At 43.9% G+C, this 27,884-nt stretch overlaps 1 protein-coding gene across 1 annotated transcript; it reads left to right on the top strand.

The window, feature by feature from the left end:
• Positions 1 to 2: 2 nt before the first annotated feature.
• On the top strand, positions 3 to 27,788 carry cped1 (cadherin-like and PC-esterase domain containing 1). Its single transcript, XM_004564975.5, has 21 exons — positions 3 to 706; positions 3,546 to 3,720; positions 5,429 to 5,523; positions 5,601 to 5,685; positions 5,873 to 5,942; positions 6,012 to 6,159; positions 6,301 to 6,434; positions 6,739 to 6,811; positions 7,350 to 7,508; positions 7,890 to 7,994; positions 8,075 to 8,178; positions 8,261 to 8,313; positions 8,970 to 9,156; positions 9,727 to 9,895; positions 25,279 to 25,378; positions 25,486 to 25,622; positions 25,729 to 25,949; positions 26,038 to 26,139; positions 26,398 to 26,485; positions 26,560 to 26,706; positions 26,778 to 27,788. The coding sequence occupies exons 1-21, from the start codon at positions 512 to 514 to the stop codon at positions 26,997 to 26,999; spliced, it is 2,769 nt and encodes a 922-aa protein (XP_004565032.2). The 5' UTR covers positions 3 to 511; the 3' UTR covers positions 27,000 to 27,788.
• The last annotated feature ends 96 nt before the right edge of the window (positions 27,789 to 27,884 follow it).

Below are 27,884 nucleotides of genomic sequence, written 5' to 3'. Positions count from 1 at the left end.
GGAAAAGCAGCTTCCTCCTGTTTGTGTGCAGAAAAGTTGGAGGAGAGGACGGACCCAGGACCTGAAACCTGACGACGGAGCCTCCTCCTCCTGCTGCTGGCTTTAACTCAAACCAGATGGTGTCCCGCTACTCCACAGCAGCTCCAGCCTGATGCGTGGCTCCAGCACAGGAGGTAAAGCAGTTTAGACGGAGTAGGAGAAGATAATGAGGGGAGGACGGCGCAGATTTGACTTCGAGGAGTCATACAGTGTCCATTTAAAGGAGTGAGCTCGGAGTTTGCGGAGTTCGTGGCTCCTCCGTCTGATCTCAGGTCCGCGCACGGCTCAGCAGCACGGCAGTCACGGCCTCTCTTGCGCGCTCACCCGTGTCTTCGGGACACGTAAAAGCAGGACTTTATTTTCTAATGAAGGATTCAAACTGCGCATGCTCTGTGCTGACCTAAGTGGGCTCAGATTGAGCTGACGGAGGTGATGGAGGTGACGGAGGTACGGTGAAGCTCGCCCTCCGGTGATGCGGTGCGTCCCGCAGCTCCGCCGGCGCTCCGGCCCGCCCCTGCTGCTGCTCGCGCTCCTGCTCGTACTCTGTGTGTACCTGATGGTGGGGGACGAGCCGGTGCGGTCAGATGTGTGCTACAAGGTACCCTCGCTCCAGATGTTGACCCGCAGGTTTGTGTGCACTCTGGAGGCTCTGCAGAGACACGCACAGGTGAGCATATCTGCGTCACACCATGACGTCATTCTGAGTGGCCCATAATGACCCCCACCAGCATCAGTTTAGTAAAGCTGCTCACCAAACTCAATTAAAACAAAAGCAAACATTTAAGGAGCATCTGCACTGAGCCAGTGAGATTCAGGCACCTGAGGGCTCCGCCCCACTATCCCATCACCAAATGTCAGGCTGTTTTTATTATTTCCAGAGTCTTAGATGACCGTCACCTTTCAAACACTATATTTTTCACTCCAGTTAAACTCTGTCAAACTGTACTCCACTTTATCATGTGTCAGAGTTTAGTGAAAATCATATTGTTTTAAAACTTCCTCAAATGTGTTTAGATTTCTCCTAAGGCGCTTTATTACTGTACTGTCTCATTGGTTCCACATAAACTTTATTATTGAACCCAAAATGACCCCAAAGCTCTGTTTTAACTAAAACACTTCAAATACATGTGAACGACCCTGAGACAGCAGAGTAGAGTGAACTCTTCTTAAAACGTTTTGATATCTGAATGGACTTCTGAATGCATCCACTGGAGGAGGAGTCCTGCTGGGCCGAGGCTCCTTCTGTCTCATTGTTGCTATATTTTTAGACACAGACGGATGAACGACTGTGAGCAAGAGGGTTTTATTTTACCACGGGGTGACTGACAGCTGCATGGACCAATCAGAGCCAGCCAATCCAGTTGGCATGTGTTCTGGGTATTTTAAGTGTGTCCTGGTGCTTGGTGTCCCGATAGAAATATTTCTGCCACGAGGATCCAGTTTCTGACAGATAACAAGAGTGTAAACATACACACACACTCGCATGCATACACACACACACGCACACACTCACAGTGTTTGTTTTGTTTTATGAGGGCTGTAAACTCCTGTCTGCTCATCCTTCACCTTTTACTGAGTGTCGTGTTCAGAGCTCAGAGGTCAGAGTTGGAGTAACGCTGAGGCTTTAATGAGCTTTCACTCCATCTTCATCTGAAAACTTGATAATGAGTTTAGATTTACACCACTCAAGAAGAGCTGTAACATCTTCGTAATGCTGTGGCTCAGTAAAACTTTATCGATAAAACATTTTGCCGACCCACAGGACGGGAACATCTGAGAAGGAATTTATTATTGAGTCTTTATGCATGAAGACAAACAAACTTCATCAATACATCTGAACGGTCTTCATTAGCGTGTAAGACGTAAAAAAAATCCTTTAAATAAAGGTTTGAATGTTGTATTTCTGCTGTGTGTGTTGTTCGACCTCCGCAGAATTAAAGCGACAGCAGAGGAGGGCTCACCGTGCAGGTCACCCTGAACACAATGGTCTCCACAGACTTCAGGGTACTTCTGAGTATTCTTGCAGGATTCCTTCTCTTTCAGAGTATTTTGGGGTCTTTCTCAGTCTCTCAGGAGGGTTCTTTCCTGAGTCTTTCAGGTTTTTCTGAATGCTACAGGTATTTTGTGGTATGTACTGGTGTCCGGGTGATGCAGGGCCTGATTATTCCACCTCTAGGAAATTCTAGGCTCTGTCTTTGTGTCTTCAGGGTTCTTTGGTGTGTCTGATGTTTGAGAGGCCGTCCCTAGTGTCTTCATGTGTTATGAAACCTTTTAAGGTCTTTCGGGAAGTTTCTGGGCTTTTCTTTGACCATTCTTCAGGGTCAAAGGTCGATGTTGTTCTTGTGTCAGCTGACTCTCAGCTGTTGGCCATCAGCTGTTCATTTCTCTGGTTCCTCCCCACAGCTTCCAGTCAGACGTGAGGATTTACTGCTGGGAGCAGATTCTCAACATCTATTTTAATCCAGTCTGACAGGAGCAGAGGACCATGACAAGCACACCATGTTACCTCATGAGCTCTCAGAGGTTTGAAAAGACTCTGACTAACCAGAAAATACAGTCCAGTCCATGGGTGATGGTCAGTGGGTCCTGAACGGGTTAACGTAATTGAAACAGTCTGATCCATCAGCTGGACTCTGATTGGCTGTTTGGACAGGTTAATTAAAAATGTGTGTTTGTCATTTGGTTTAATATTTGCTATAATGACATAATTCTAATGTATTTATGTGTAAAATCATTTCTCTCATTTCTAATCCTGTAGCAGTGAACACGCTGGGATCACAGATCACGTTAAACTGAGTGAGACATTAAAACCGGGGAGGGGGTGAGATGAGGGTGTTTTGGGTCATGTGACTCAGTCCATCAGTCTGGAATGTGGGCTTGATGGTCTGATATTGCTCCTCCTGCTGAGTTAATCTGGAATTTTCTCTGTAAAAATCCCAGTTGATAAAGAACTGTCTGTGATCGATCTGTCTGGAGTCCAGACAGCGGAGCGTTGCTGCCTCGTTGTGTCAGCTGACAGGAAGCTGAAGGTGTTAGATTAAGCATAACAGGAAGCAGTGTGAGGCTGACATCACAGCCACTGACCCGACAGGAAAACAGCATCCCAGCCTCAGAGCTGCAGGCCTGAGCTGACTGCATTTCTTCTTCTTTGGTGAGAAGAAACACCTGACAGGCTGTGTGCAGACAGCCATCATCAGAGCGGCAAGCTGACCTTAGTCTGAGGGCTAACACAGCTTCATGGTTTAAATGTTCATCTCTGAGTGCTTCATGAACTGGAGCTCTACCATGCCGGGTGTCATTCAGCTGTGTCAAACTCTCTTAAAGCTATCACAAAAATGTTCTCCACACCAATTTGTACTTTTGTAAACTCTGTAACATATTGTATTATTTAAAGAGTTTAGTCTATTACTGTCTTGGAGCAACTGTAACCCACATAATTTCCTTAGGGATTAATAAAGTATTCTGATTCGTATTCTGATTCACACGAACTCCTGCCGCCCCCTCAGTTGCAGCTCTCGTCTCAGAGGACCCCCCACCGGCGCCGGGCCGTGGTTCTGACGGGGCGACACCCGACCTCAGACACCGAGGTCCAGCTGTACCAGAGAGTCCTGCAGCAGATGGACTACGAGGTCCACCTGTCCAGATACGCCGAGACGAGCAGCTTCCTGAGGAGCACGCAGGGTAAATATACATCTGAGGGGGTGCTGTGCTGGCTTCAGGTGCTGCTGGGAATATAAACACTCTGAATCTGATCCTGAATGAACCGTTCTTTAAACATTTCAACCTGTCAGAAAGACAAACGCGCGCGCGCACACACACACACACACACACACACACACACACACACACACACACACACACACACACACAGAGAGAGACACACACACACACACACACACACACACACACACACACACACACACACACACACTCTCTGTATATCAAGCATGTAAACAGTGTGAGCGCGCTCAGACGGCCCCGCCCTGCTGGAGCTTTAAACAGCGACATGAGCGAGCAGAGGTCAGGGTTTCCTGTGGGTGGAGGAGGGTGGAGACTTCCTGTGAAAGCAGATGGACCTCAGCAAGTGTTTGTGGAAAATCACTTCAGTAGTGCATGTCACGGCAGAGAAACATGAGCATGCACAAGACCGAAAAATGGCCTGTTACCACGGAGGGGCTTCCATGCTTCCTGTCACTCTGGGTTTAACCCCACCCACTTTGCCTCAAAAAAAACAGACCAGAGGGTCATCCAGCTGCTGATGTCAAATTCAGAGATGATTTATCAACAGCACTGAACATCATGAACAATTCAGGGAGATGTGAGGGTAACAATGATGATGCAGATTTATTCACATGTTCATTACCACATCAACTGAATCCTGTGGAGGCAAAGAGATCTGAACCTCTGATTGGATGATTCTATCAGATATTTTCTTAACACCCTTCATCAAAGATTCATCACCATGTTTCCTTTCATTAGGTCAGTGTTAAGAAACATTATATCAGTATCACCAGAGGCCTTGTTTACACCATCTCTGTAAGAACATGTTGGCTTTAGTCATGTATTATTATTTATTAATTACACAATAACCTAGCCTCTACCTGAACCTGTAGATCAGAGTAATAAAGACTTCACTGACTGGCTTATGTGATCAGAGGCAGGCACATTATTGTGTTGTCTGTGTCCCCCTATGTTTGAGGAGCAGTGAGACAGTAAAGCTTGAGGTTTAAGGAGAAGCTGAGAGAAACCTGAGAGCATGAAGTGAAGCTTTCTGCAGACCGAGGACGACAGGAAGCTGGAACGGGAAGTTCCTTTAGCTCATGTTTGGTCATAAAACAACACAGAAAGAGACTAAGCAGAAGCTCAACTCGTCTTCACTGTAGGGGGATGGATGGATGGACAGACAGATGGATGGACAAATGGATGGATAGACAGAAGGACAGATAGAGGGAGGGATGGACATCAGGTTTAAATCTGTGTATTATTGGTTCACAGCATGAGCATGGTCTCACTGTTGAAGTAAAGTTGTCTGTGTTGAACATCCTGCTTCGTTCTCTTTCTGCTGAAACCTAACAGCTCCAGCAAAAAGCCCACCGCAGAGCGTTTCCTGTCAACAATCGCTTCCACATGTTCCCGTTTTCTTTGTGTAAAACAAGCAGAAAAGGCCTCCGGTGGTTTTGGATTCTGTGGTCTTTCACAGTTAAAGGAGTTTGGGGCGAGCTGGGACTCGTGCAGGTGGCTCTTTTATTCTCTCTGAAAGTGTGACGAAGACGATGTCCCTCACAGGCTGCCGTTGATTTGAGTCTACCTGACTGACGTGATTTGTCGCTTTGTGAATAAAGCTCCACTAAACTACAGGTGAGGCTTCTGTGTGTCTCCATGGTTACAGGCATTGGTGGGTGGAGCCTCCTGCTGTGCCTCAGCACGTCAGAGCAGAGCTGTCTGAGGAGGATCTCCTTCTCTCACCTGCAGCGTCATCAGACGGTGAGCCCCTTCTGTCCTGTCTGTGTCAACTGACGGCATGTTTGATGACATAACAGCTAAACTGTGTGTGTGCTCAGGTGAACCTGCTGCCTGGGCTGATAGAGGCATTTTCAAACATAGGTGGAGGTCTGTGTCACTTCTATACACACTTCCAGCTGACAGGTAAGTCTGCAGCAGGTAAATCAAATCAGCTTATTGATCTAGATTAAATGTGATAGATCAGCTGATTGTGGCCTAAGTCGCATGATCTGTGCTCATCCAACATGAGACATTACTGCCAAATAAGAGCACTGCCTGGAACTGAGCTTTAATCTGAAGGTCTCAGCTAACCTCTTGCTGTTTCTCTCAGAGTCTAGTTTACCCATGAACCCTCATGCCTGTGGATCGACCAATCAGAAGGTGGAGATTCCTCTGGACAGGTTTGTATGTGACCAGCTGACAGGAAGTTGTCTGAGTTCTGTAAGGTAACGTTTCTTGTTTCTCTAAAGTTTCCCTGACAGCCAAGCCCCGCCTCCTGCTCTGGTTGCCATGGTGAATGTTTATGTCCTGGTAACCTCAGTGACCCCGCTGACTTCTTTCCTGCATGACATCAGCGTGGTAATGACCATTCAGCATCCGAGGGGCCGACCTGTGAAGGTAAAACATGTTCCTGTGTAGGACTTGCTAACACTTCACTGCTAGCACATCCTCTTTCACTTGCAAATCAGTTTCCCATTGGGGACGATAAATTATCATTGACCACTGCTGTTAGCCTTTAGCTCCTCCTCTTCCTGTCAGCTCAGGGACTTCCTGCTGCAGCACCTTGATCCAGCAGCCTCCCATCAGGCTTTGAGGCAGGTGAAGCAGGTGATAAGTAAAGTGCTGCAGGCGGCTGCAGCGTCGACCAATAAGAAGCAGCGAACCATAAGCAGGTGAATTCTGAGCTGAAACTCTTAACTTTACTTCCTGTTTCACAATCCAGATTCAGTACACACCTGTCTGTCTGCAGTTGCTTCAAACTGCAGCTAAAAGTAGGAAGGTAGAAAGAAATGAAGGTAGAAAAGTAGGGAGCGAGTAAGAAAGAAAGGTGGGTAGAAAGGATGGTGCAGTGTCTGGGTGTCTGTTTTGGTTTCAGCTGAAAACTTGAAAATGCCTCAGACTGGATCTGTCATGTCTACTGAGTGTGTGCAGTCTGCGCCCAGTGGTGGCTCATATTGTCACTACTGTGTGTTTCAGGTGTCTGTTGTGCTTCCAGCTGCTCACCTTTACTTTGTTCTTCAGCGGCTCTGTCACACCTGTGGTAGTCCAGGTAAGAGTCTGACCATTATCTTTTCAAGTTCAGCTCAGCCTTCCAGCTGGTCTTCAGAGACGTTCTGCCTCCTCTGGGTGAAAGGTCTCAAACTCATGAAGAAGAGAAGAAGCTTCAAGCTGCTGAGACACCTGGAGGTTGAGTTACATCAGGGTGGGCAACTCCAGGCCATGAGGGCCAGTGTCCTGCAGGTTTTAGATGTGTCCTTGATCCAACACAGCTGATTTAAATGGCTAAATTACCTCCTCAACATGTCTTGAAGTTCTCCAGAGGCTGGTAATGAACTAATCATTTGATTCAGGTGTGTTGATCAAGGGTGATATCTAAAAGCTGCAGGACACCAGCCCTCAAGGCCTGGAGTTGCCCACCCTTGAGTTACATGATGACCCAGCAGAGCTTCCGTCTCTGACTGGACCTGAGAATAACCACACTTTACTGGACCTCAAACATACAACCAGCCTGAGGTGTTCAGGTGAATAACCAGCAGAGGGCGCCTTGACCTCAGCTGCTCTATGATTGGTCTGCCTCTCCTTTTCAGGTGGACACACAGTTAAACGTGTCAGCTCTGAGCAACGATGCCTTCGACCAACAGATCACCAAAGACCTGATCCTGGAGGACACACTGGACTTCCTGCTGCCGCCACTCTCACACCTGTCCTCACACACACACCTGTCCTCGGAGAGGGAGGGGAGCCAGGTGAGTAGCGTGTTGTCATTAAAGGAGTAGGAGTTTTCCATGTCAGGAAAAAAATGAATGAATAAGTAATAATTAATGAATACTTAATGCAAAAGATAACAATAAATAATCAATAGATTCTCAATAAAATGTGTAGAAAAAGAATAAATATTTTAATAAACTAATAAAAAGCGTATTTTTTTGAATAATTAACCAAAACAAATAAAATGAAATAAATAAAAGCATTAGAAACACTGAGTTTAAAATGAATTAAAACTGATGGACATCCTACAGACATTTATTTGATTCATAAAAAAAAAAAAGATTCTGTTTGTTTTTATTAATAAATGAAAAAATTAAATGTCACCCACCTGACTCTGTGTGTGTGTGTGTGTGTGTCAGTACGGTGGCTGTACAGGGACACTTGGCGTCTGTTTGTCTGAAGACGAGTTTCTTCTTCTGCTGCACTTTCAGTTGCTGATGAAGACCTCATCAGCGTTTCAGCCGGTTAGTTAAGCCCCACCTCCTTCATCATCTTCTTCTTCAGCAGTGTTAACTGTGTGTGTCTGCCTTGTTTGTCCCCACAGCTCTATCCCAGTGTTTCCTCCTCCTCATCCTTGCCTCGTGGCCTCTCTGACCTCCTGACCCAGATCGAAGGTTTCTACAAGCTGAAAACAAACAGGAGCTGCAGGTAAGAGGCTCACAGGTGTGAGATGATCCATTGTGTGTGAACTTAGATGTTCACTGAAGGGTTATGTCTGATGTTCCCACAGGACAGACGAACCGCCCAGTCAGCAACCAGCTCTGTCTTCCTCACAGGACGAAGGTGAGATGTGGATTTTAGACCTGTCCTGACATCTGGAAACACATGTGGTCACATGATGCTGCTCAATCTATACAACCTGTTCTAGGTGTCACAAGGCGACAGGCAATTACACCTGTAGAGGTACGCGGTCTGTCACAGGGCTAACACAGACAGCCATTCACACCTACACCTGTGAGAGAAGCACAGGAAGAATGTGCTCATCGCTGGTCCTGGTACTGCTCATATCTGTCACACTAATGTAGATATGGACAGACTCACTTGTGCCTCCTGGTGGCGGTAGGACAAATGGCATTTGTTTGCAGATGGAAAAGCATCAGCTCACTGACGGTTATCTGCTTTAACGTACAAGTGGAAGTGAAGCTGTGGTTAGTGGATGCAGTTTGCAGAGGTTTTCTGATCCATGCAGCCAAAGTGTGATCACAGCATCCGCAAAGTTTTTTTTCTTTAACGGAGTTCCAGCTTCAGCCTTAGAGGATGATGCTTGGTTTCTACCTGAGGAAACAGGAGATGGTTTTACCCCCAAACAGGTTCAGGGGCTTCCTAGCGGGACTTGCTCAGTACTCTACTGTGAAAGCTCTGTTCATTAGTGGTGGGTGTCATGGGTGAAGTGAAGTAGAACCTCGAGATCGAACGTCATGCTGATTCTTCTGTTTCAGGTCTCTGTGTGGACCCCCACCTTCGACAGATCTACACAGACCCCCCCCTCATTCTGAACCCCCCGTTCCATCCCCTGGTGAAGGAGTACCACGCAGAGGTGACCTTTGACACCATGACAGTTCGGATCCGGCCGGAGCCTGTCAGCTCGGCCTGCAGGATCCACCTGGATGAACACCGAGGACCCAGGTGAGACCAGGACTGTAAAAACCAACAGGTTACAGCAGAGAAGGTGCAGTCGAGATAGTCCTGAATGAAAGGAACCTCGAAATGTGACATTTGATTGGACAGCATGTTTAAGCAGACAACAGATGTACTTCCTTTATTAGATTCTTTTAACACATTTCTATTGAAGTAAAATCAGAGCATGAACTGCTTTATAGCATTCGCCATTTTGATTTGGGGCATGAAGCAAGCAGCAGCCTACTGACAGCAACCAGCTACTACTACTTCTCTTCTGGGCTTTAACTATGCTGCTAACGTCTGCTGGAGTCATGGTTTGGAAACAGGTGCCATCAAGGGAGGACTCCCTGTCATGCATTAGCATTATGCTGGGCTTTTATAAGGAAAAAGGAAGGGACACAAGAGTTGTTTTATTTCAGTTTAGATTTGTGATCCATGCTGGATATATGAAACTCAAATAAAATGTGAATCTGGCTTTGTAGCTCCATTTGCTCCTTTTCACAGAGGATAACCTTAGAGCACCTCCTTGCAGCCACTTTTACAACAGCAGGATTAACAAGAAGTTTCTTCCTTCAGGATGGCGAACTACCCGGTTGGCCTCGGCAACAGCAAGATCAGCATCCTGGTGATGGACGGCAGCCACCCGGAGCCTGTTATCATGTCCATCTACACTGTCCACGTTTACAGGGAGAGTCGGCCCAGCCTGCCCATGTTTGGATATCACGTGATGTGCAGCTTTGTGCAGGTAGGAGCTTTTCTGTTAGCTGGTGGACTGCAGGATGTGTGACATTCATTTCTTCAAACACAAAGTCTCCTTTAAGTTTGTATTTTGCTGTTTCAATGAGGTTGAAGGCATCAGTTATATCCAATGTTCCCTCTAAGCTGCGCGCGTGCGCAATTGCGCACTGCTGGCACGGTCTCTGCGCAGGAAAAATCTGCGTTGCGCACAAAAAAGAAATTCTAACCTGAATTGAAATTAATGTAAATACGTTAACAATTCTGTTTTGCAGTGTTAGTCAGTAAGTGACTGGCTGCTCCCGTATAGGATTAGAACCATTCTCTTATCCCATAGTCCAGCCAATCACGCGATTCACATTCACGTATATACGCAGCTAATCAACGTCGTTGACAGGCTATGACAGCGTCCTTATGTGCCGACACCGGTGTTTTAGCTGGCAAAGCGCCGTGGCTGATGTGGAGTGAAGCCACGTTAACAACGTGGACAACCATTGGAGATGTGAGCAGGACAGACGGAACAATTGACGGAAAAAGTGTGGACTTTATACCAGTTTTTAAATTGTGTTGATAGGCCAGGTAAAACCAGAGTTGTGATTAAAAAAATATGCAGTGTTTGTTTTTCTTCCTGAATACTATCGTTGTTTATATTTACTGTGGGAATGAACGGTAAAAACGGCATTTTATAAGGAAAACGCTCGAAAGCACTCTCCGCCTGTGAGCAAAAATGAAACCAACACCCCCCAGCCTTTCCCATTGGTCGAAAAATGTACCATGTCAACCAATCAAAACATGGCAATTAGTTGTTAAGAAACGGGAGGAAGTTTTAGGAGTGACGGTGGTTTTGTATGGCGTTATTTTTGTGCCACTATTCTGAGCGCACGTTAAAAAAAAATTGAGCGGACATAAAAAAAATTGCATGTAAAAAAAAAAACTGCAGTTGCAAGTGTTTGAGGAGAAATCTATTTTTCAGCGAAGAAATACGGTGGCCCTGAGAGGCCAAACGGACTGCAACTTCAGAAAACACTTGCAAAAAGAAAAATGCTGCAAAAAGAAAAATGCTACAAAAAGAAAAACACTTGCAAAAAGAAAAACACTTGCAAGAAGAAAAATGCTGCAAAAAGAAAAATTCTCCATGGAAATGTTTCATACAGCTTTGTTTGACAGAAATGAAGGATAACATATTTTGTACATCTGTTTCTACATGAGCTTTGTGTGATTTGATAAGTATCTGAGGCTGAGACCACAGGACTGTAAAACATGATTTTTGGGCTTCATTTCTCTACTGAACAGTCATTTAAGATTAGCTAGTAAATAACAATTAGCTAATGTTGTTCATGAGACTAAAGTCATCTCACTTTGGTAATGTAAATATAATATGGCCAATATTATATTAATCATTATTAGTTATTACAGCAGTGAACATGAACTCTGTGCCAAACACTGAGCTTCAGTAAAGATTCAAGTTGCATTTATTTATATTTCCTATCACCTTAAATCTTCACTTAAAGACAAGTATCTGTGACAGTGTATCTATCCGGTTGTTCAGTCTGATGTCACTAGCCGTGTCTGGGTCTAAACTCCGCTGCAGGTCCATATATCAAACGATCACTATGGCATTACTGAGAGTTGAAAAACTGTCTAAAGTCTTTCATCTTTAATAAAATGATCAGCGTTCTGCTCTACCAGGTGCAACAATTGAGTTTAACATCCAGGCATCCATGAAAACGGAATTTAGGACATTTAACGGAGTTAGAAGTTAGCAGGGAGTTAGCTCGCTAGCTTCTATCTAAATACAATATAGCATGTCCTGACTGCGGGGTTTTGGAAACAAATTAAAACGTACAGCTCTGTTATCACTTCCAGCATAAATGAAGACAGAAAACTAAAAAGCAGTGACTGAAGTTTGGCTAGGTGGTATATAATGATGTGCTACGTGACCGCTAGCGACACAGCTATGTTAGCATAATATAAACAAGCTAACTTTTTTTCCACTCGATAAAAGTTAATGTGAGTGTTCTCAGTGGTCAGGAACAAATGTAATCACATGGCAGGATGCTGTAAAAGGACCAAACTTCAGCCAGGAGAACAACTGAGATAATCCATCCACAATATGAGGTTAGTCATTCATATACTGCTGCATGGGCTGGGCTGTAGTTACATAGTAAGGTTTTAAAAACTGAGCTTAAATAAATGATTAGCGGTAATAAAAGCCGAGGGAGGTCAACAATGATCACTGACTGTTTTAGGAGCTTTTTGAGATTAAATAGAAGAAAATACAAAGCATTAAACATGTTAACAACACAAAAGCCATATTAAACGCAGACTACTTTAGGCCCAGAAGTAGGATTCGTCACGTCATCACTGAACAACCGGATAGATGTATTATATATAAGAGACAAATATTGTTCTTTTAATATGTTGGCATTACTAAATTTGGCTCAATGCTTATATATATGTGTAAAAAGAAAATGTACAAGCTGTGATAACTGTTTCTGATAAAATGAAGAGTAGACTGATATATGAAATATTCCTTTATTGGGTGAGAAAATCAGATCATGTCATAACTGCTTTAAGTCATACAGAATAGATATCAGAGCCTTAAACAGGCTGGCTTCTGCTAAATGGGTCAAACTGGGCAGAAAGTCTACAAACACATAACATCATTATAGAATATGGTGTAACACTATAGATCAACTTACCTCAGAATATATAAAGCATATAAACAATTACAGCAATATGATGCAACAAACACTGCAGTGCTACTAATCCAAAATACTCAAAGCTTCATAGAACTGGAACAAACATTTATTTTTAGCTCCATTCTGCTGCTGATACATACTTTAGGTTTCTGAACATTAAAGTCGTTGCTGCCTTTCATAGTGTGTAACTTTAAGGCCCTGAGTACTTTCTCCCACACTGAAAACACTGGAATGATAATATTATTTGAACATTACCTAATAAGACTGATTCAGGACAGACAATTAGTTATTTTAAACTTTCCTAGCAGTCCTTCACAAACAGGGAACAGTCTGTCTATTCTCTCCATCTGTCAGCTGCTGCTGGCTATTCCTTCTCCTCTTCCTCACACACTGCTTTGTCCTGGTGGATCATCAGGGGTGCAAAGCCTCACAGATGATGTGCAGCAGTGGGTCCCTCAGTCTGTCCTCACTCTGGACATTTGCAGTTGTCACACATGGAAATCAAATGTGTGATAAGCTGCAGGATTCAAACACAAGTGTGACTTATAAACACATGTTCATACTTTTATTACACAATCAGAGAGAAAGAAACAGAGAGAGAGTGCAGGACAGACAGACAGGTGACAGTCTCAGGTGTATACACTGCTACAAACAGGAGGATTTAGTGTTTGTGTTATTACAAGTGCTAAACAAGAAGAGTTCCCAGATGGTACAGTGGACACATGTGTGACTCCTGTGATTAAAGCATCTTTCTTCCAGCTTAACGAGTGAACCGTCAGCTCGTTCAAACACACGTTAAAGTCCGTTTGGCTCGACACCACCGAACAGAGGCAGCAATATAACATAGCTAACATTAACAGTGCAGTGAATCCTGCTTGTGCCATGATATTCAGGACTGCAAACCGAGCAGCATCACTGACTTTCAGCCTGTTGTGTTTGTGGATATATGACTGACTTTAATTATCCATAGAATCATCACATTCTCTGTAGGATTAAGGTCAACTATTGAACGGCATATAAAGTAAAGGCTTTAAAACAAAGTTAACCCAAAGTACAAACATCGCTAATGTCACATAACTTTGCTGGCATGTGGCCAACAGCAATGTTTTAATGTTCTTCATTATTAAACATTTGCACATAAATAAGTGACATAATATTCAGAACTTACTTTTGAAAGTTTACTCTTTGGCCGCTCCGCTTCCACTTCTTTGAAGTGTCTCCCTGTCCCAGTGCACTTGTTAGCATGTTTTGGTTCGTGCAACTGGTCCGTCCGCTTATTGTGTCCCCAGAAACATTTCCGTTGTGTTGTGTGTGCTTTTGCAGCGTTTTTCTTTTTGCAGCATTTTTCTTTTTGCAAGTGTTTTCTGAAGTTGCAGTCCGTTTGGCCTCTCACGGCCACCGTAAAGAAAAGCTAAATTTGAGTGAACAAACTTCATTGCTGCGTGCAAAAAATGTATTTCAGTGTTTGCTATTATCCATATACACACACACAATAGCAGCCCCTCTCGCTCAGGTTTTGCATTTGCGCTCGCTCGCAATGTGTCAGCAATGTGTTGCTTGCGCTCTCAACATTTCTGCCCATGCACGCTCAACTCTTTCTGTCTTACTTCCAATAGTGTTAACATACTACAAAGGTCATGAACAAGATTTTTTTTAATATTTTCATTGTAAGTGGGCTAAAGCAGTTAATTAAAAGTAGTCTAACATAAATGTAAATGCTGTAATTTGATTATTTTAATAAACCATGTAACTTGGATGGATTCGATGCTGGTGTGACCACAGTGCACACGCCTGCTGTTGCTCACAGTGCTTCAAGGGACCGCTCAGGGAGTTTGTGTGTTCGCTCAGACACATGAAAAATTAGACGGAACATTGGTTATATCATCAGTCTGATCAGGTCTGCTGAAGCTGCTCTCGTCACGTTAGTCACCAAAGATGAAGCTAACAGAGGACACAGAGGACTTCCTGTTTCAGAATCCCGGAAGAGCCCCGAAATGTTACATTACCCTGAAAAATCCAGACGATAACAATAAGGCCTAATTCCCACCTGGCTTCCCACTCTGTGATAGTTTGATTGAATAATCCCTGAAAGCTAAATGGTGAGAAACACAGCAGCAAGCTCTTCGATGCCGTTGATGGAAATGGAAACAACCAATCAGGAAATTTCAGAGAGCTTTGTTATCAGGATGTTCATCATTTACAGCAAAATGCACAAATTCTGGTCCAATTACAGCAACGTTTTGCCACAGTCTGTCTGAAGCAGACTGTGTGGAGTGAGGAGGTGGACCCAAGTGCAGAGAACACAAAGCGTGGAGACAAACTTGATATTTACTGAACACGAGCCGTTTGTTAAAGGCTGGTTTTAAAAATACCAAACAAGGGGCAAAGGCAAAACTAAACACTAACCTAAACTGGGTGAACTAAGGCTAAACATTAAACAACTCTGAACATAAACAGGAAACCCTGATATGAAAAACCTTAAACGCAACAACTTGGCATGTAGACCTGGGAACATGGCATGACAGCAGACGATCAGATGAGGAATGAATGAAAACACACACACTAAATGCACACAGGAGGTTATCAGGGGAAGTGGAAACAGATGGGGAAACAGCTGACTGGAATGAACATAATGACAACTAGGGATGGGTACCAGTATGTTCTGACATAAGCGGTAGTAACCAGACCGAAAAGCAGCGCACATTTCGGTGCTTTTTTCCTGAGATGTCATACACTTTGGATTCTAGCCAATCATTTTACCTTTCCCAGGATAGTAGGCAGGCCCAGGTACGTACGTTCTTTTAGAGCAGAGCTACGGATTAAACATGCTCAAGGCGAAGCAGTCAAAAGTCTGGCTGTACTTCACAGCAAAAGATGCAAACTCAGCAGCCTGCAACAAGTGCTTTAAGGTGATACTGTGCAAAGGAGGTAACACCTCGAATCTGATGAAACACCTGGCGTAGCATAGCGTTTTTTTTCCCAATATTTTATTTTAATTTTTTCAGCATAGAAAACCCCATCAACAAACAAATACAGCTCAGGCGCTGAGATGATAGGGCAAGAAATAGCACAATAATAATAATCTATAGAGAAAGACAAAAGAAAAAGAAAGAAAACATTAAAATTAGAAACTACCAGTATCCATAATGAATTAAATGTCATGAATATGTAATAAACAGGGAAATTGCAGTGCCATGGTACATGTTTATACAACGTGAGCTTTCTCAAGGTGAGTACAAAACGGAGTCCAGGATTTTGAGAAAACATTTGCTGCAGGTGTTTGTAGGTATCAAACTTTTTCCAGCTGAATGACTGATAACATGTCATTGAGCCAGACACTGAAGGAGGGAGGAGCAGCAGACTTCCATTCCTTTAGAAAAAGTCTTTTCGCAATCATCATTCCAAGGTCGATTGGCACCCGCACAGTCGCAGGGATAGTTCTGGAACGTACACAGCCAAAAACTGCAATTTCTGGATTGGGTGAGATGGAAATCCCATAAGCTTTAGAGTACCAATTAAATATTTTGGACCAAAAATTGATCAATGAGGGGCAATGCCAGAAAGCGTGAGCCAATGTGCTCTCTGATGTTTTACATCTGTCACATATGGGGGAAGTTGAAGGATAAATTTTGTGTATCCGAACCTTGGAATAATGTAGCCGATGGACAATTTTAAATTGTATTAATTGATGTCTGCTGTTAACAGAGCAGGAATGAATTTTTGATAGGCATTTGTCCTACATTGACTCTGATATTTCCATGCCCAATTCCTCCCTCCAAGCATCTCTTATCCTCGTAGTCTGCACTTCAATGCTGGAGCATTGAAGTGCACTTCAAACAAATGTACAATTGTAGAAATCAAATGTTTGGAGTAAGGAGGGCTCAGGAACACCTTAAAAAGGTTATGTTCGTGTGGAATATCTTGGTAATTCTTCATATTGGATTGCATAAAATGACTTGTAGGTAACAGTAAAAATGTGAATGCGGTAAATCGAACTTTTGCTTAAACTGATTAAATGATGCAAATTTTCCATCTATATAAAGATCTTTGAATTTGATTAAACCCTTCTCCTTCCAAACATAGTAGGATTTATCATCCCAAGGAGGCAAAAAGGCATGGTTATCACATATTGGTGCCTGCACAGAGGAGTTTGGCAGTTCAAAAAAACCTCTAATTTGGTTTAAAATCTGCACAGATTGTTTCAGAACAAACCCCAGTTTCTTAAGACTCTCAGCCCTCCCTACTTTTGAGAAAAGCAGGGCCTTTAGAGAGGAGTCCCTTACAATGTCAGCCTCCATTTTAACCCAAAAGGGGATGTTGAAATCACCAAGAACTGGGGATGTCTGTTGCCAGAAGGTCAAGGCTCTTAGATTTGCAGCCCAGTAATAATGTTTAAATATTGGTAAACTCAGACCTCCCTCCAATTTGGATTTTTGTAGATGTAGTTTTTAAATCCTAGGATTCTTGTTGTTTCATATGTAAGAAGTAATAATTGAGTCCAACTCCTTAAAGAAAGAGGAAGTAAGATAAATAGGAAGATTTTGGCAAAGATACAGAAATCTAGGAAGAGAGACCATTTTTATGGAATTTATACGACCGACCATAGATAGGGGAAGAATTTTCCATGACTCGATGTTATGCTTTAATGTTGATAAGAATTCAGCAAAGTTCAAGCTAAAAATTTATTTGGGATCTTTAGGAACAGTTAATCCAAGGTATGTGAGATGGTCGTTAACTATTTTGAATGGAACATTACAAAGAAAACTTGGCAAACCGGTTTTAGATAAAGGCACAAGTTCACTTTTAACCCAGTTAATTGTATATCCTGAAATTTTGCTAAATGAGGTGACCAGATTAAGAAGGGATGGTACAGATTCTTCTGCATTACGCAGGTATAATAGTACATCGTCTGTGTACAAACTAATAACAGTTTCAACCCCTCCGACCAAGAGCCCTTGTATTTTTGGATGTGCTCTTATCTTAATCGCAAGGGGCTCTAATGCCAGAGCAAATAGAGCAGGGGACAGGGGGTAGCCCTGCTGAACAGAGCGCTGCAAAGGAAATGGCGCCGACCTCTCTCCATTTGTGAGAACTGAACAGATTGAATTTGCGTATACTAATTTTACCCAAGATATAAATATTTCACCAAACCCAAACTTCCGTAATGACTCGAACATATAAAACCACTCAACCTGATCAAAGGTTTTGTATGCATCAAGAGCTAAAATTGCTGCTCCTCTTGAATTACCATGGTCAGAATAGATGGTGTTGAGAAGACATAGCGTTTTTTTTAAAAACCGAGAAATGCACCATATTTGATAGCTTGCTGCAAGACCTCACACCGAGCACGTCTACTGCGGGTGTGGTGCTTGTTATCGGACCTGGTGTTAGCAACATCCCCCAAGAACCCGAAGAGTAGAGTCCTGGCCCCTAGCCCTGCCAGTGTAGCAGAAATGATGACGGATGATGATGGCAGCAGCAGCCCGTTTAAGCACCGGCACCGTTTCAAAAGTACCGGTTTGGCACCGGTATCAGATAAAACCCATCCCTAATGACAACACAGGGGAAGTGAAACTAAACACAATGAACATGGGACACCAGACCTCTTCGAAATAAAACAGGAAACATAATGAGACACAGACACAACACAAGCTTGGACACACAGACATGAAACACAAAGGGCGAGGGAAATGTAAACACACCAGGTGAAGACACTAGGGTAATCTAATAAACAATGAACAATAACAGCCACCTAGGCATAATAAAAATGAACTTATATAACCTAATGAACTTAAACATAAACCATAAACATCAAAATATATTAAAACTCAAAATGCTGAGTCAAATGACCCAGGATAGGGGCACATGTATTTGTTGTTTATTATTTTGTGTTGATTATTACATCAGTTTCACAGGCATACAGAATTCACTGTTATTTTTATAATAATTATTTTATTTCATTCTGCCTTCCTTGATGCTTCACCCCTCCATTATAAGAATTATATGACTTGGGGGTTTGTCCGGGATTTTGTAAAACAAGGTTGGAACAGGTGTATTTTGTGTGTTACGTCTGATTTCAAACCTTCTGCTTACTCCAGTTAGACAAAGTGAGTTGTTGCCTGGATGTTTGAGCCCTTTTTGAGTTTCCAGTGTTTGCAAAGGTAGGACAGGTGAGTGTCTGCCTGAGCTCTGTTGGGTTGTTTTTTGGCTCTTTTTGTTATCTTTTATCTGGTTTTTAGAGTAAGTCAGGGTACAGATAAGGTGAAGAGATGAGTTTGGCAGGATCTGCTGGTCATTTATTGTAACTATGATTGTCAGAGAGCAACACAGCAGAGCAGGCCTGGCACAGAAAACTCTGTCTGTCTTGACATCTGTTTCCTTCACACTCTACTGCTTCAGTAAATCTGATTGAATCTGATCAGCCTGATAAAAAAGCTCTGGGCTTTGCTCCAGGTCTCAGTAAACCATCTCGACGTGACCTCGACACTCTGAGAAGAATGAAATGTTGGCTCCGTTTGTTTCTGCCTTTAAATTCCTCTCACATCCCTTTGCGGCGCTAACAGCTCGACGCCTGCGGCGAAGCGTGAGCAAGCATTCGCAAAGCTGATGCTTCTCCAACATCTGCACTCATTTCCATCAACTTCTCCTCTGTGACCTCAGATGGATGTTTCTCAGGACTGCACAAGAACATCTGCAGAATGAAGCGAAGTGTGTGAGGAGCTGCTGGTGTTCGGCTCAGGGTGTAGAGGATTCAGGTTTTCTGTCTCTAACGTTCAGATGATGTTCTTCAGGTAACCTGTAAGTCTTTTCTGTCACAGTTAAATCTCCAGTGAGCAAACAGCTCCCAGCTTTCAGTCTGTTCAGGAAGAAGACGGTAATCTGCTTTAATCTGGATCAGTTTCAGGTCCTGAACAGGTGATCTTACCTGATGCAGGTTAAAGCTGTGTGGGGCCCCACGTAGCCCCAATCCCTCTCAGATTCATGTTTTCATCTCCCTCCAGCTGCCCCCCTCTCATCCACCTTTGATCCACCTGTGAGCCTCAATTAGAGCTAAAGAGGGCGGAGTTCAGCGGGCTTGGTTGGCCCCTGAGAACACAGCGCTCATTGATGCTCAACCAGCAGGCTCATCAGGTCACCAGTAACTTATCCAGGATCAGTAGTCAGAGTCAGAGTCAGTGTAGATGTTTGCTGATATGTGCATGAATGTGAGCTTGTGTTTAGCATGTGTTTTCTATGCATCACACACTCAAAGACTAATAACTAAACTCAGACAGGAAGACATAACGGGAGAAATACTGAAGTGTGATGACTCTGTGGAGTGCTCAGGAGTGGGCGTTGGCTGCTTCTCTCTGCAGACAATCTGCAGCTCCAGCAGGTGGGAGCAGAGTCACACTGGAATCAAACCTGTACTCACATTTAAAAGTAAAACGTCGAGTCTGCTGACGAGAACTAAAGATAACACTGCATCAAAGCAAAAACATAAAAGCAACAACAATAAAAATAACAAAATTAATAATAATTTTTATTTTTATTACAATAAGAGTTTTGAGGCCTCGGGAGTTTCTGCAGGTTAAACTGAGTGAAGACAAAGACTCACTATAAACACTCCTGCGTATGTGTGTGTGTGAGTGTATCATGTTACAATCATGTCTTCATTGGTTATCTGATGGAGCTGCTGAGCTTAATCTTTGTGTCTGTGCTCACCTGAAGACATGTGACCCTGGATCCTAAGCTGCTGCCAATCAGAATCCAGAGACGTGTGCTGATTGTGAGGATTGTAGTTGTTGTTTGAAGCTCATTGTGAGTCTGAATAAATCACTTCTAGCTGGTCCCCCCACCCACCCACTCCTTCAGCTCCTCTGTGAGAGCAGTAGCTCAGTCCAGATGTGTCATCCAGATGTTTCATTGTTGCAGATGTTCATGTCCTGATTGGTCAGCTAAAGACAGACGAACACTGGCCGGCTCAGAGACAGCAGGGTGGGGGTTCGTTGTTGTATGTGTTTGTGATGCTGGAGCTCTGTGAGGACATCTCACCTGTGAATCTCTCTGAGAACACCTGTGCACACCAGCACGTCTCAGACCTCCGGCCTGTCTCTGCAGGCGGGTGAGCCAGAGCTGATGGATCAGTATCAGAAACATCATGCTCTGGAGGCTCTGCCTCCTCCCTCTCTGGACTGTGTGGGATGTGGAGTGGTAGCGTGAAGCAGCTTTTCATTCGTAACCTAAACAGAACAAAATGTTTTGGCTGCAACTCTCTGACCTTTGACCTCGTGTCTGCAGCATGATCCCATTAGGCCTGTTTGTTTCTGTGGAAATGCAGAGCAGCAGCTTATTTATCAACTTTCAGATGATGCTGAGCTCAGAGAATGACCACAAAGCCACTCCCAAGCCCTGAGCTGCACCCAGCTCCGCGCTTGCCCTCCGCCCTCACCTGTCATGATCCTGGGTTTTGTACCTGGATTTTTTCTCTTTTGGATTTTTGATTTTGGTTTATATAATATTCTGAGGTGAAGGTCCTTGTTTTGGTTATACTTTTGATATCTGTTTGTATCCCCAGATCTCAGCTTGTTATCGGAGGTTTTCTTTTTTCATTCCCCGTCCTCTTGTGTCTAGTTTCCTGTCCCAGTGTCCTTCTTTGAACTCAGTCTTTTCTCCATGTTAAGTTGTCTGTTTCCCTGTTATTTCACTGTGTAGCCCAACATGTCTGGTAATTTATGTTTGTCTTTCTCTCCTCCCCTCACACTGTCTCTCCATCCCTCGCTCTCTCTCTCTGTCCCTCGCTCTTACCTTGGTTTTTACTTTGATAGTCTCCTGGCCTGTGTGCAGGATGTTGTGTTTGGCTTCCCTGTCTTATTAGTTAGACTATGTTTAGCTGTGCTCTGTTCCCTCATTTGCCTTGTGTATTTAAAGTCTGCATCTTCCACTGCTCGTTGTCGTGATCTTCCTCAATGCCGTGTTCTGCTATTGCCCTCCGCCCTCCACCCGCCTCAGAGCTGATGAGGCTTTTGAAGCGCTGGTCTGAGTCCAGCTGTCTCCACCCACTCATGTCCACCTCTGCTCCAGCTCTGGGTTACAGGCCTGCATGAGCCTCCCCACTGCATGTGCACTAATGGTTCAGTCCAAGCATCTTGTGTGAATGCCTCCACACCTCCACTTCTCCAGTTATGAACCCCATCAGCAGGCAGATGTTGCTGCAGATGTTTCTTTGAATGTATTTGGACTGCTGCGTGTGTGTTTGATTCTTCTCAATTGGTTTGGTCAGACCTCCTCCTCTCCCATCTCCACCCACTGCTCCGTTTGGAGGTCTGAGTTTCCCACAGGAGGCGGCGGCGGCTCAGATGATCTAATGAGCGCTGATCCGGATTTACCAAGATTCTCAGACCTGAGATCAGTTCTGCAATCACATGGGAGGATTATCGGAGTGTTTCTGCTCCTCTATGATGGATTCCAGCTGACACCACACAAACAGCCCACCCCACCCACACCTCATTCCTGCAGGCGGAGAAAAAACTCAGAATCCTCTTTTCATGTTCAGCAGTTTGTCTTTTTCTCTTTTATTTATTCACACTCACACACACACATTCTCACATGGTTAATACGCGGCATTCCTTTGTTACAACACTACCAGCGTTAGCTGTTAAATAAAAGAAGCAAAAACAGAGAACATGGTGTTGAACTACGACTCAAACACACCGCTGTGTGTAAATTAGTGTACGGTACTAGAACAAACTTTCGTGACAGTATGAATGCTTAAGGAACAGTTACCGTGTGAAAAGCATTTAGGTCTGAAAGCTTTTTTATTATGTGTATAAAAATCAGTGCCAGTGTGTGTGTGTACATTCTTAATCCCTTTCACAGTTATGATAAATGGATGTTGGTTGTCCTGAAGTGCAAATCGGTGCCATGTTATAACAAGTTGTCTCAGCAGCGTTAGAGTTCGACACTTCTGTGGCAGGTTTTTTTTTCTTTTGCTTCTCTTTGCCTTCATTCCTCACTGACATATTCTTTCTTGCATTTTTGCTTCTCCTTCCTTGTCTGTCTTTTGAACCTGAAACAAAGAAAGAATAGCACTTAATGTACCTTGACACAAAAAGCTTTTCTGTTGCTGAGGCAGCTATGCTAGTATTCTCTGCCTTGTCATCTTGCCTGACGTGGAGTCAGTCCATGACACGGGTCTGCTGCTTGGCTGGTTCTCCTGTGCTTCACAGAAAACTTTATTGCTGCTCCTGTAACCAGTACGGGGAAGATTGTTGGGCCGCTGTTGTGTCAGCGTTTGCAATGATTTGCAGTATCAGCTCATTGTGTTCCTTCATCACTGATCTGACTGAAGAGTGAGTCAGTCAAATATCAGCAGGTACACCTCTCGGTCCATGTTTCCATGTTACAATCCACCCCACCCCTGTCAGTCATTGTTTAGTTAATTGTATTAGCATAGTGGTTTGAAACTAGCAAGTGCTTCACTAAGTACTAATGTACTCTAAGTCATATCATATTTAATCTTCAGCTGTGTGAAAAAATTATTTTCCTGTTCTTGTTTTCTCAGTAATATCCGCATATGCCTGTGACAACCCCCATTTAAAATCAGGGATAGAAGTGGGTGAACCCTGATGTCTCATCCCTAATCGGTGCAACTCCTGCTGCTGCAACTCTTCCCATGTTATAACCACACCTGGTCTCCCCTGTTTCTATTCTTGTTTTATTAGAAATAATTTAAAAGTAAATAATGTACATCATAAACATCTAGTGTATGTGAAATGAACTATAGTGTGATCATTAAAAAATCAAATATTTATTTACTAAAAATAAAAACTGCACTGATTTCCAAAATGAAGGAAAATATTGTTTACAAACTGATGAAATATCCAAAAAATTAACCTGTTCAGGAATAATAATAAGGTTTAAGCATGAAACAGCACGTCACATTCATTATCAGCAGGAAATTACGGCACTCTGACACATTAAACACATTCATTTACAAATTCATTTAGTTTTTAATGTTTGACGAGTGTTTCAGACCTGTGATCTGGCGTTTGCTCTGTGGCACTCTATCAGCTCTGTCCTATCCTGTGGACACGAGATTTGAAAATGATTTATTATATTTGCATATTTAAACTCCCAGTTGATAATAAATAAAAAAATAAAATACAGTTTTCTTTTATCATCCAGGCAAAAAGCAAAAAGCCCTGCCTCTGAAGTTATAAAAATGATTCTGACAAAGAAAATCATTTTTTACTGCACATCATATCTGACATCATCAGGCTTCAGTAGCTGCTTTTACACAAAAGCTGACGCCATGGTTAAACTGACATTTGTGCTCTCTCGTCGCGTTGTGATAGAGTTTGAAGCAGAAATTAAATTCTGATCAGAAGGAAAGGCTCACATCTCTCTCAGTTTTAAAAGCTGTAGTTCTTGTTGCTGTTCTGAGTCCGAGTGAGGAAGAGGAGCGCGTGGCCGCGGCCTCGATGAAGTCAGAGTTGGGGGCGACGTGGCGGCGGCGAGGCCTCAAACGGTCCGCTGCTGCTGGAGGCGGTGTGTTTGGAGATGATCTCGGAGCAGCGTGTACACTGAGCACAGGTACGAACAAGAAAATCCCTGTTAAGTTTTCTTGTCGCACTTTGTTGCGAGCTGTGCCGCTGACGTGAGGAATGTGACGCCGCCACGACGAAACCTGCAACAGCAGCAGAAGAAGAAGAGCCAGCGTTTGTGATGGCGGTGGCTGTGAAGTCTGCGCCAGACCTGGAGGCTCCCACGGGGACTCTGAGGTGAGCGTGGATCGCTTTGCTTGACTCCTGACCTCTGAGCAGAGGAGGACGGGGACGGATCCACAGAGGAGGATGAAAGAGAAGCTCTGAGGGAGGAAGCAGCGAGCACATGAAGAAGAAGACGTGGTGTTTGACAGCGAGAAGCTTCAGATCTCAAACAGCAGATTTACTTTCAGAGGCCAAAGCTCACTGGGATGGACGCGACCTCTGACCCTGCAGGGAATCAAACTCAGTGATTAAAACAAAAGATGGTGCAGTCATGTGTTTAAGTTTTTCATGTGTAATTTTCTATGAGTAGAAAACAGAATCTATTCGATTTACCAATGTAACCAGCTGTAAAGTGTTTATTAAACAAAATAGTAAAAACTCGTTTCAGTTTCAGGTTTTAAAGGAAACTTCAGACTGACGCTTCCTCTGAGGGTTCCTTTGTTTCCTCTTCATCTGTGTCCAGAACATCTCAATTCCTCCACTATTACTGTTCTGGGTGGTAAAGTGTGTTATTTGGGGTGGCTGTAGCTCAGGTGGTAGAGCAGATCACCTACTTATCAGTAGGTGGTTTGATCCCCATCTGCTTTAGTCTGTGTGCTCTTCGATGCATCCATCGGAGTTTGAATGCGTATGAATGTTAGATAGAAAGTACTTACACGAAAGGGCATCGAAAAAAGTGCTTGTGATTAAGGCAATTTGTGTAAAATGCTTTGAGTGCTCAGATACAGAAGAAAAATGCTATATAAGAAGTTAATAAAATGTATCTATATAGCGCTTTTCACAGATAAAATTCTGTGAAATAAAAATCATAAAGTGCTTAATTTTCACAAAATTAAAAAGAATAAAAATACAACAAATAACAATATAAAACACACAGGAGGTTCAGAACTTCCTGGAAGTGCTGATTGCAAATTTGTCACAGTTTGATGTCTGTTGTTCAGGACTGCGGTCTGCTGGTCCAGCCAGATCGCTCCTGCGGTCTTCAGCCCCACAGCGAATCCCAGAGTCAACGTAATGCCTGCAGCTCGGGACACGTGTCAGGTCTGAGGTCCTGCCGGTGGACTGCTTCCTTAAGATAATACATCAAATTTAAGTCAAGTGACTTTTTGTTCTCGCCACCTCACCTGTGTGTCTCACCTGCCTGACAGGACGCTGGGTTGTTCCATGCCTCAGTTGTTCTGACAACAGGACGTGCGACTGGAGGGAAGTTTCCTGGCAGGCAGATGGTTGTTATCACCCAATAGTGGACCACCCACTGCTGCAGGACTGTATGAAGGACAGAAAGGTAAGGTCACCTGATCAGCTGATTTGAACCAGTCCATCTCAGATGTCTCAGTTTGTGGCAGTCGTCCTGATGGAGGTACATCACCAGCTCTCTCATTGCTCCTCAGCTGTTGTTTATCGGGGACTCAACAAATCGTGGGATGATGTACTTCCTGATGGAGAGGGTGAACTCCACCCTGGAGGACTGGGACAAAGCTCACGACACGCTGGTCTACAGGAACCTGAACAGAGGACGGACTCTGGTCAGCTACTCGTACTATCCTCAGTTCTGGCTGGAGAAGAAGCAGCGACCCACGTTCAGGGAGGCTCTGCAGCAGCTGCTCAACAGGTGAGGTCCTAACAATCCACTTTTGAGGCATGTTACATGAAGCCGTGAGATGTTTAACAGGTGACTTTTCTTGTTCTTGTCTGTTAAGGTCTCAGCCTCTGGTGAACTCTAACCAAACAGTTCTGGTTGTGGGAGGAGTCCAGTGGCTCAACACCAATCACCTGAGGACAGTCAGTGAAGTGCTGGACAAGTGAGGAGACACAGTGTAACACCACCTACATACAGTATAAACCACAGTGTTATCTCCATATGGGCTTACACTGATCTAAAGAACAGAGGACCTAACGCTGATCCCTGAGGTTCACCTGTACTCCAGTCCTGCATTTCCTGTAACATGAGAAACCCTTTCAGTAAAGACAGTAACCCGGGGTTTAGCGTTCGGGATTAGCAATGTTATTGAGGACTCTGGTTTCTATGGTAACGTGAGGTTACTTCTGTCCCTCCTCAGTAAATCTCTCAGTAACATCCTGGTGGTGGTGAAGTCTTTAGGGATGGGCTTCCATCTGCCTGTGGACGGGATCAGGTCTCTCAGTCTGGTAGGTTCCTGTTCCTGCTGTCATTCATACCCCTCTATGGGAATTAAAGCTGCTTTCTTTGATCAATATTTCAGACAGAGATACAGGACCTGTACAGGGAGAACGACGACATCATCACCACCGCCAAGCATCATGGGTACGAAGTGATTGACACGTTCAGCATCACGATGGGTCGATACAAAGAGTTCCTGCAGGGACGCTGTGCCTGTCACTTTCACGAGGTAACACAACTTGTGCTTCCAGTGGTCAGGGCTGCAGTCCTCACAGCTGATGTTCTGCTCTGTTTTCTCAGGTGGAGAAGTTTTGGTCCACAAAACTTTCCAGTGACAGAACGTCCACCGCGAACACGACCAGAACAGAGAGAACTGTACATACACTCGGCAGCCAATCAACCCTGCCAGACACGGAGCAGGAGGCGGGGTCTCAACCCACAACCTATCGTGTTAGAGGACCAGTGAACCAAGTATACTCTGAGATCCTTCTGAGCCGCCTGTGTCCCATTACCCGAAACTGAACACCTAGGAGGGGCCAGGTGAATCCTTCGGGAGAGTCACCTGTCCCCCTCCAGGACGTGGACTTCAGAGAGGGGTGGGGGACTCAATGGTGGAGGTGGATTATTCAGAATGAACAGAAGCCTCACTGTGCAGCTCAGGAGCACCAATCCGACGAGACGCTGAGGGTCTCAGACTCAGCTGCTGGCTTCTAATAAGCAGAGGTTACTCGAGATATCGCTCAGCTGGTTCCTGCTGCTCGCAGATGTTTAAAGTTTTCAGCATTTCAGTCCCAGCAGCAGGACTGTTAATCTCTGACCTTCTGCTGGGATTTTCCATTTCAGAACCAGAAAAATCCTCTACCATAATTCTGCTGACTGCACCAGCTGCTTCTCGCTGGCCCGTGTGTTTGACAGTGATATGAGTTAGCGTGGATTCAAGCAGCTGCTTCCTGATTCAGACTTAGCCTCAGGCCTCACTGATTGATCGATTCTGTATGTCAGACCAGTTTTAACATCAAAGACTTGATGAAAGCTCTTCATCACGTGACAGAAGCATCTTTTATGACTCTGCTTATATTTCTATATTTTTCTACAGATGTATAATGTGTCTTTTTATAAGCTGAAAACAGAAGAAATTAATATTTTTTATGACTGTGCTCATTCTGCTCTTCATACAAACAACAAAAAGTCAAACAAAAGTTTTTAATCCTGAACTGTGAACACATTCACAACCACAACCACTCAGTCTTTTAAACACCGTCTCACTTATGGCTTTATAACATTTAATAAAACACCAGTGGACAAAACTCATCTTTTTCTCTTTATTATTATTATTATTATTATTATTGTTATTATCATCTCTAGCTTCATCAGGACAGATTTTAGGTTGTTGAATAACTTTTGGAG

Source organism: Maylandia zebra, linkage group LG17 (assembly GCF_041146795.1).
Source record: "Maylandia zebra isolate NMK-2024a linkage group LG17, Mzebra_GT3a, whole genome shotgun sequence".
NCBI lineage: Eukaryota > Metazoa > Chordata > Actinopteri > Cichliformes > Cichlidae > Maylandia > Maylandia zebra.
The sequence above is the reverse complement of the archived record's forward strand: the minus strand, read 5'-3'. Positions and strand labels throughout refer to the sequence as shown.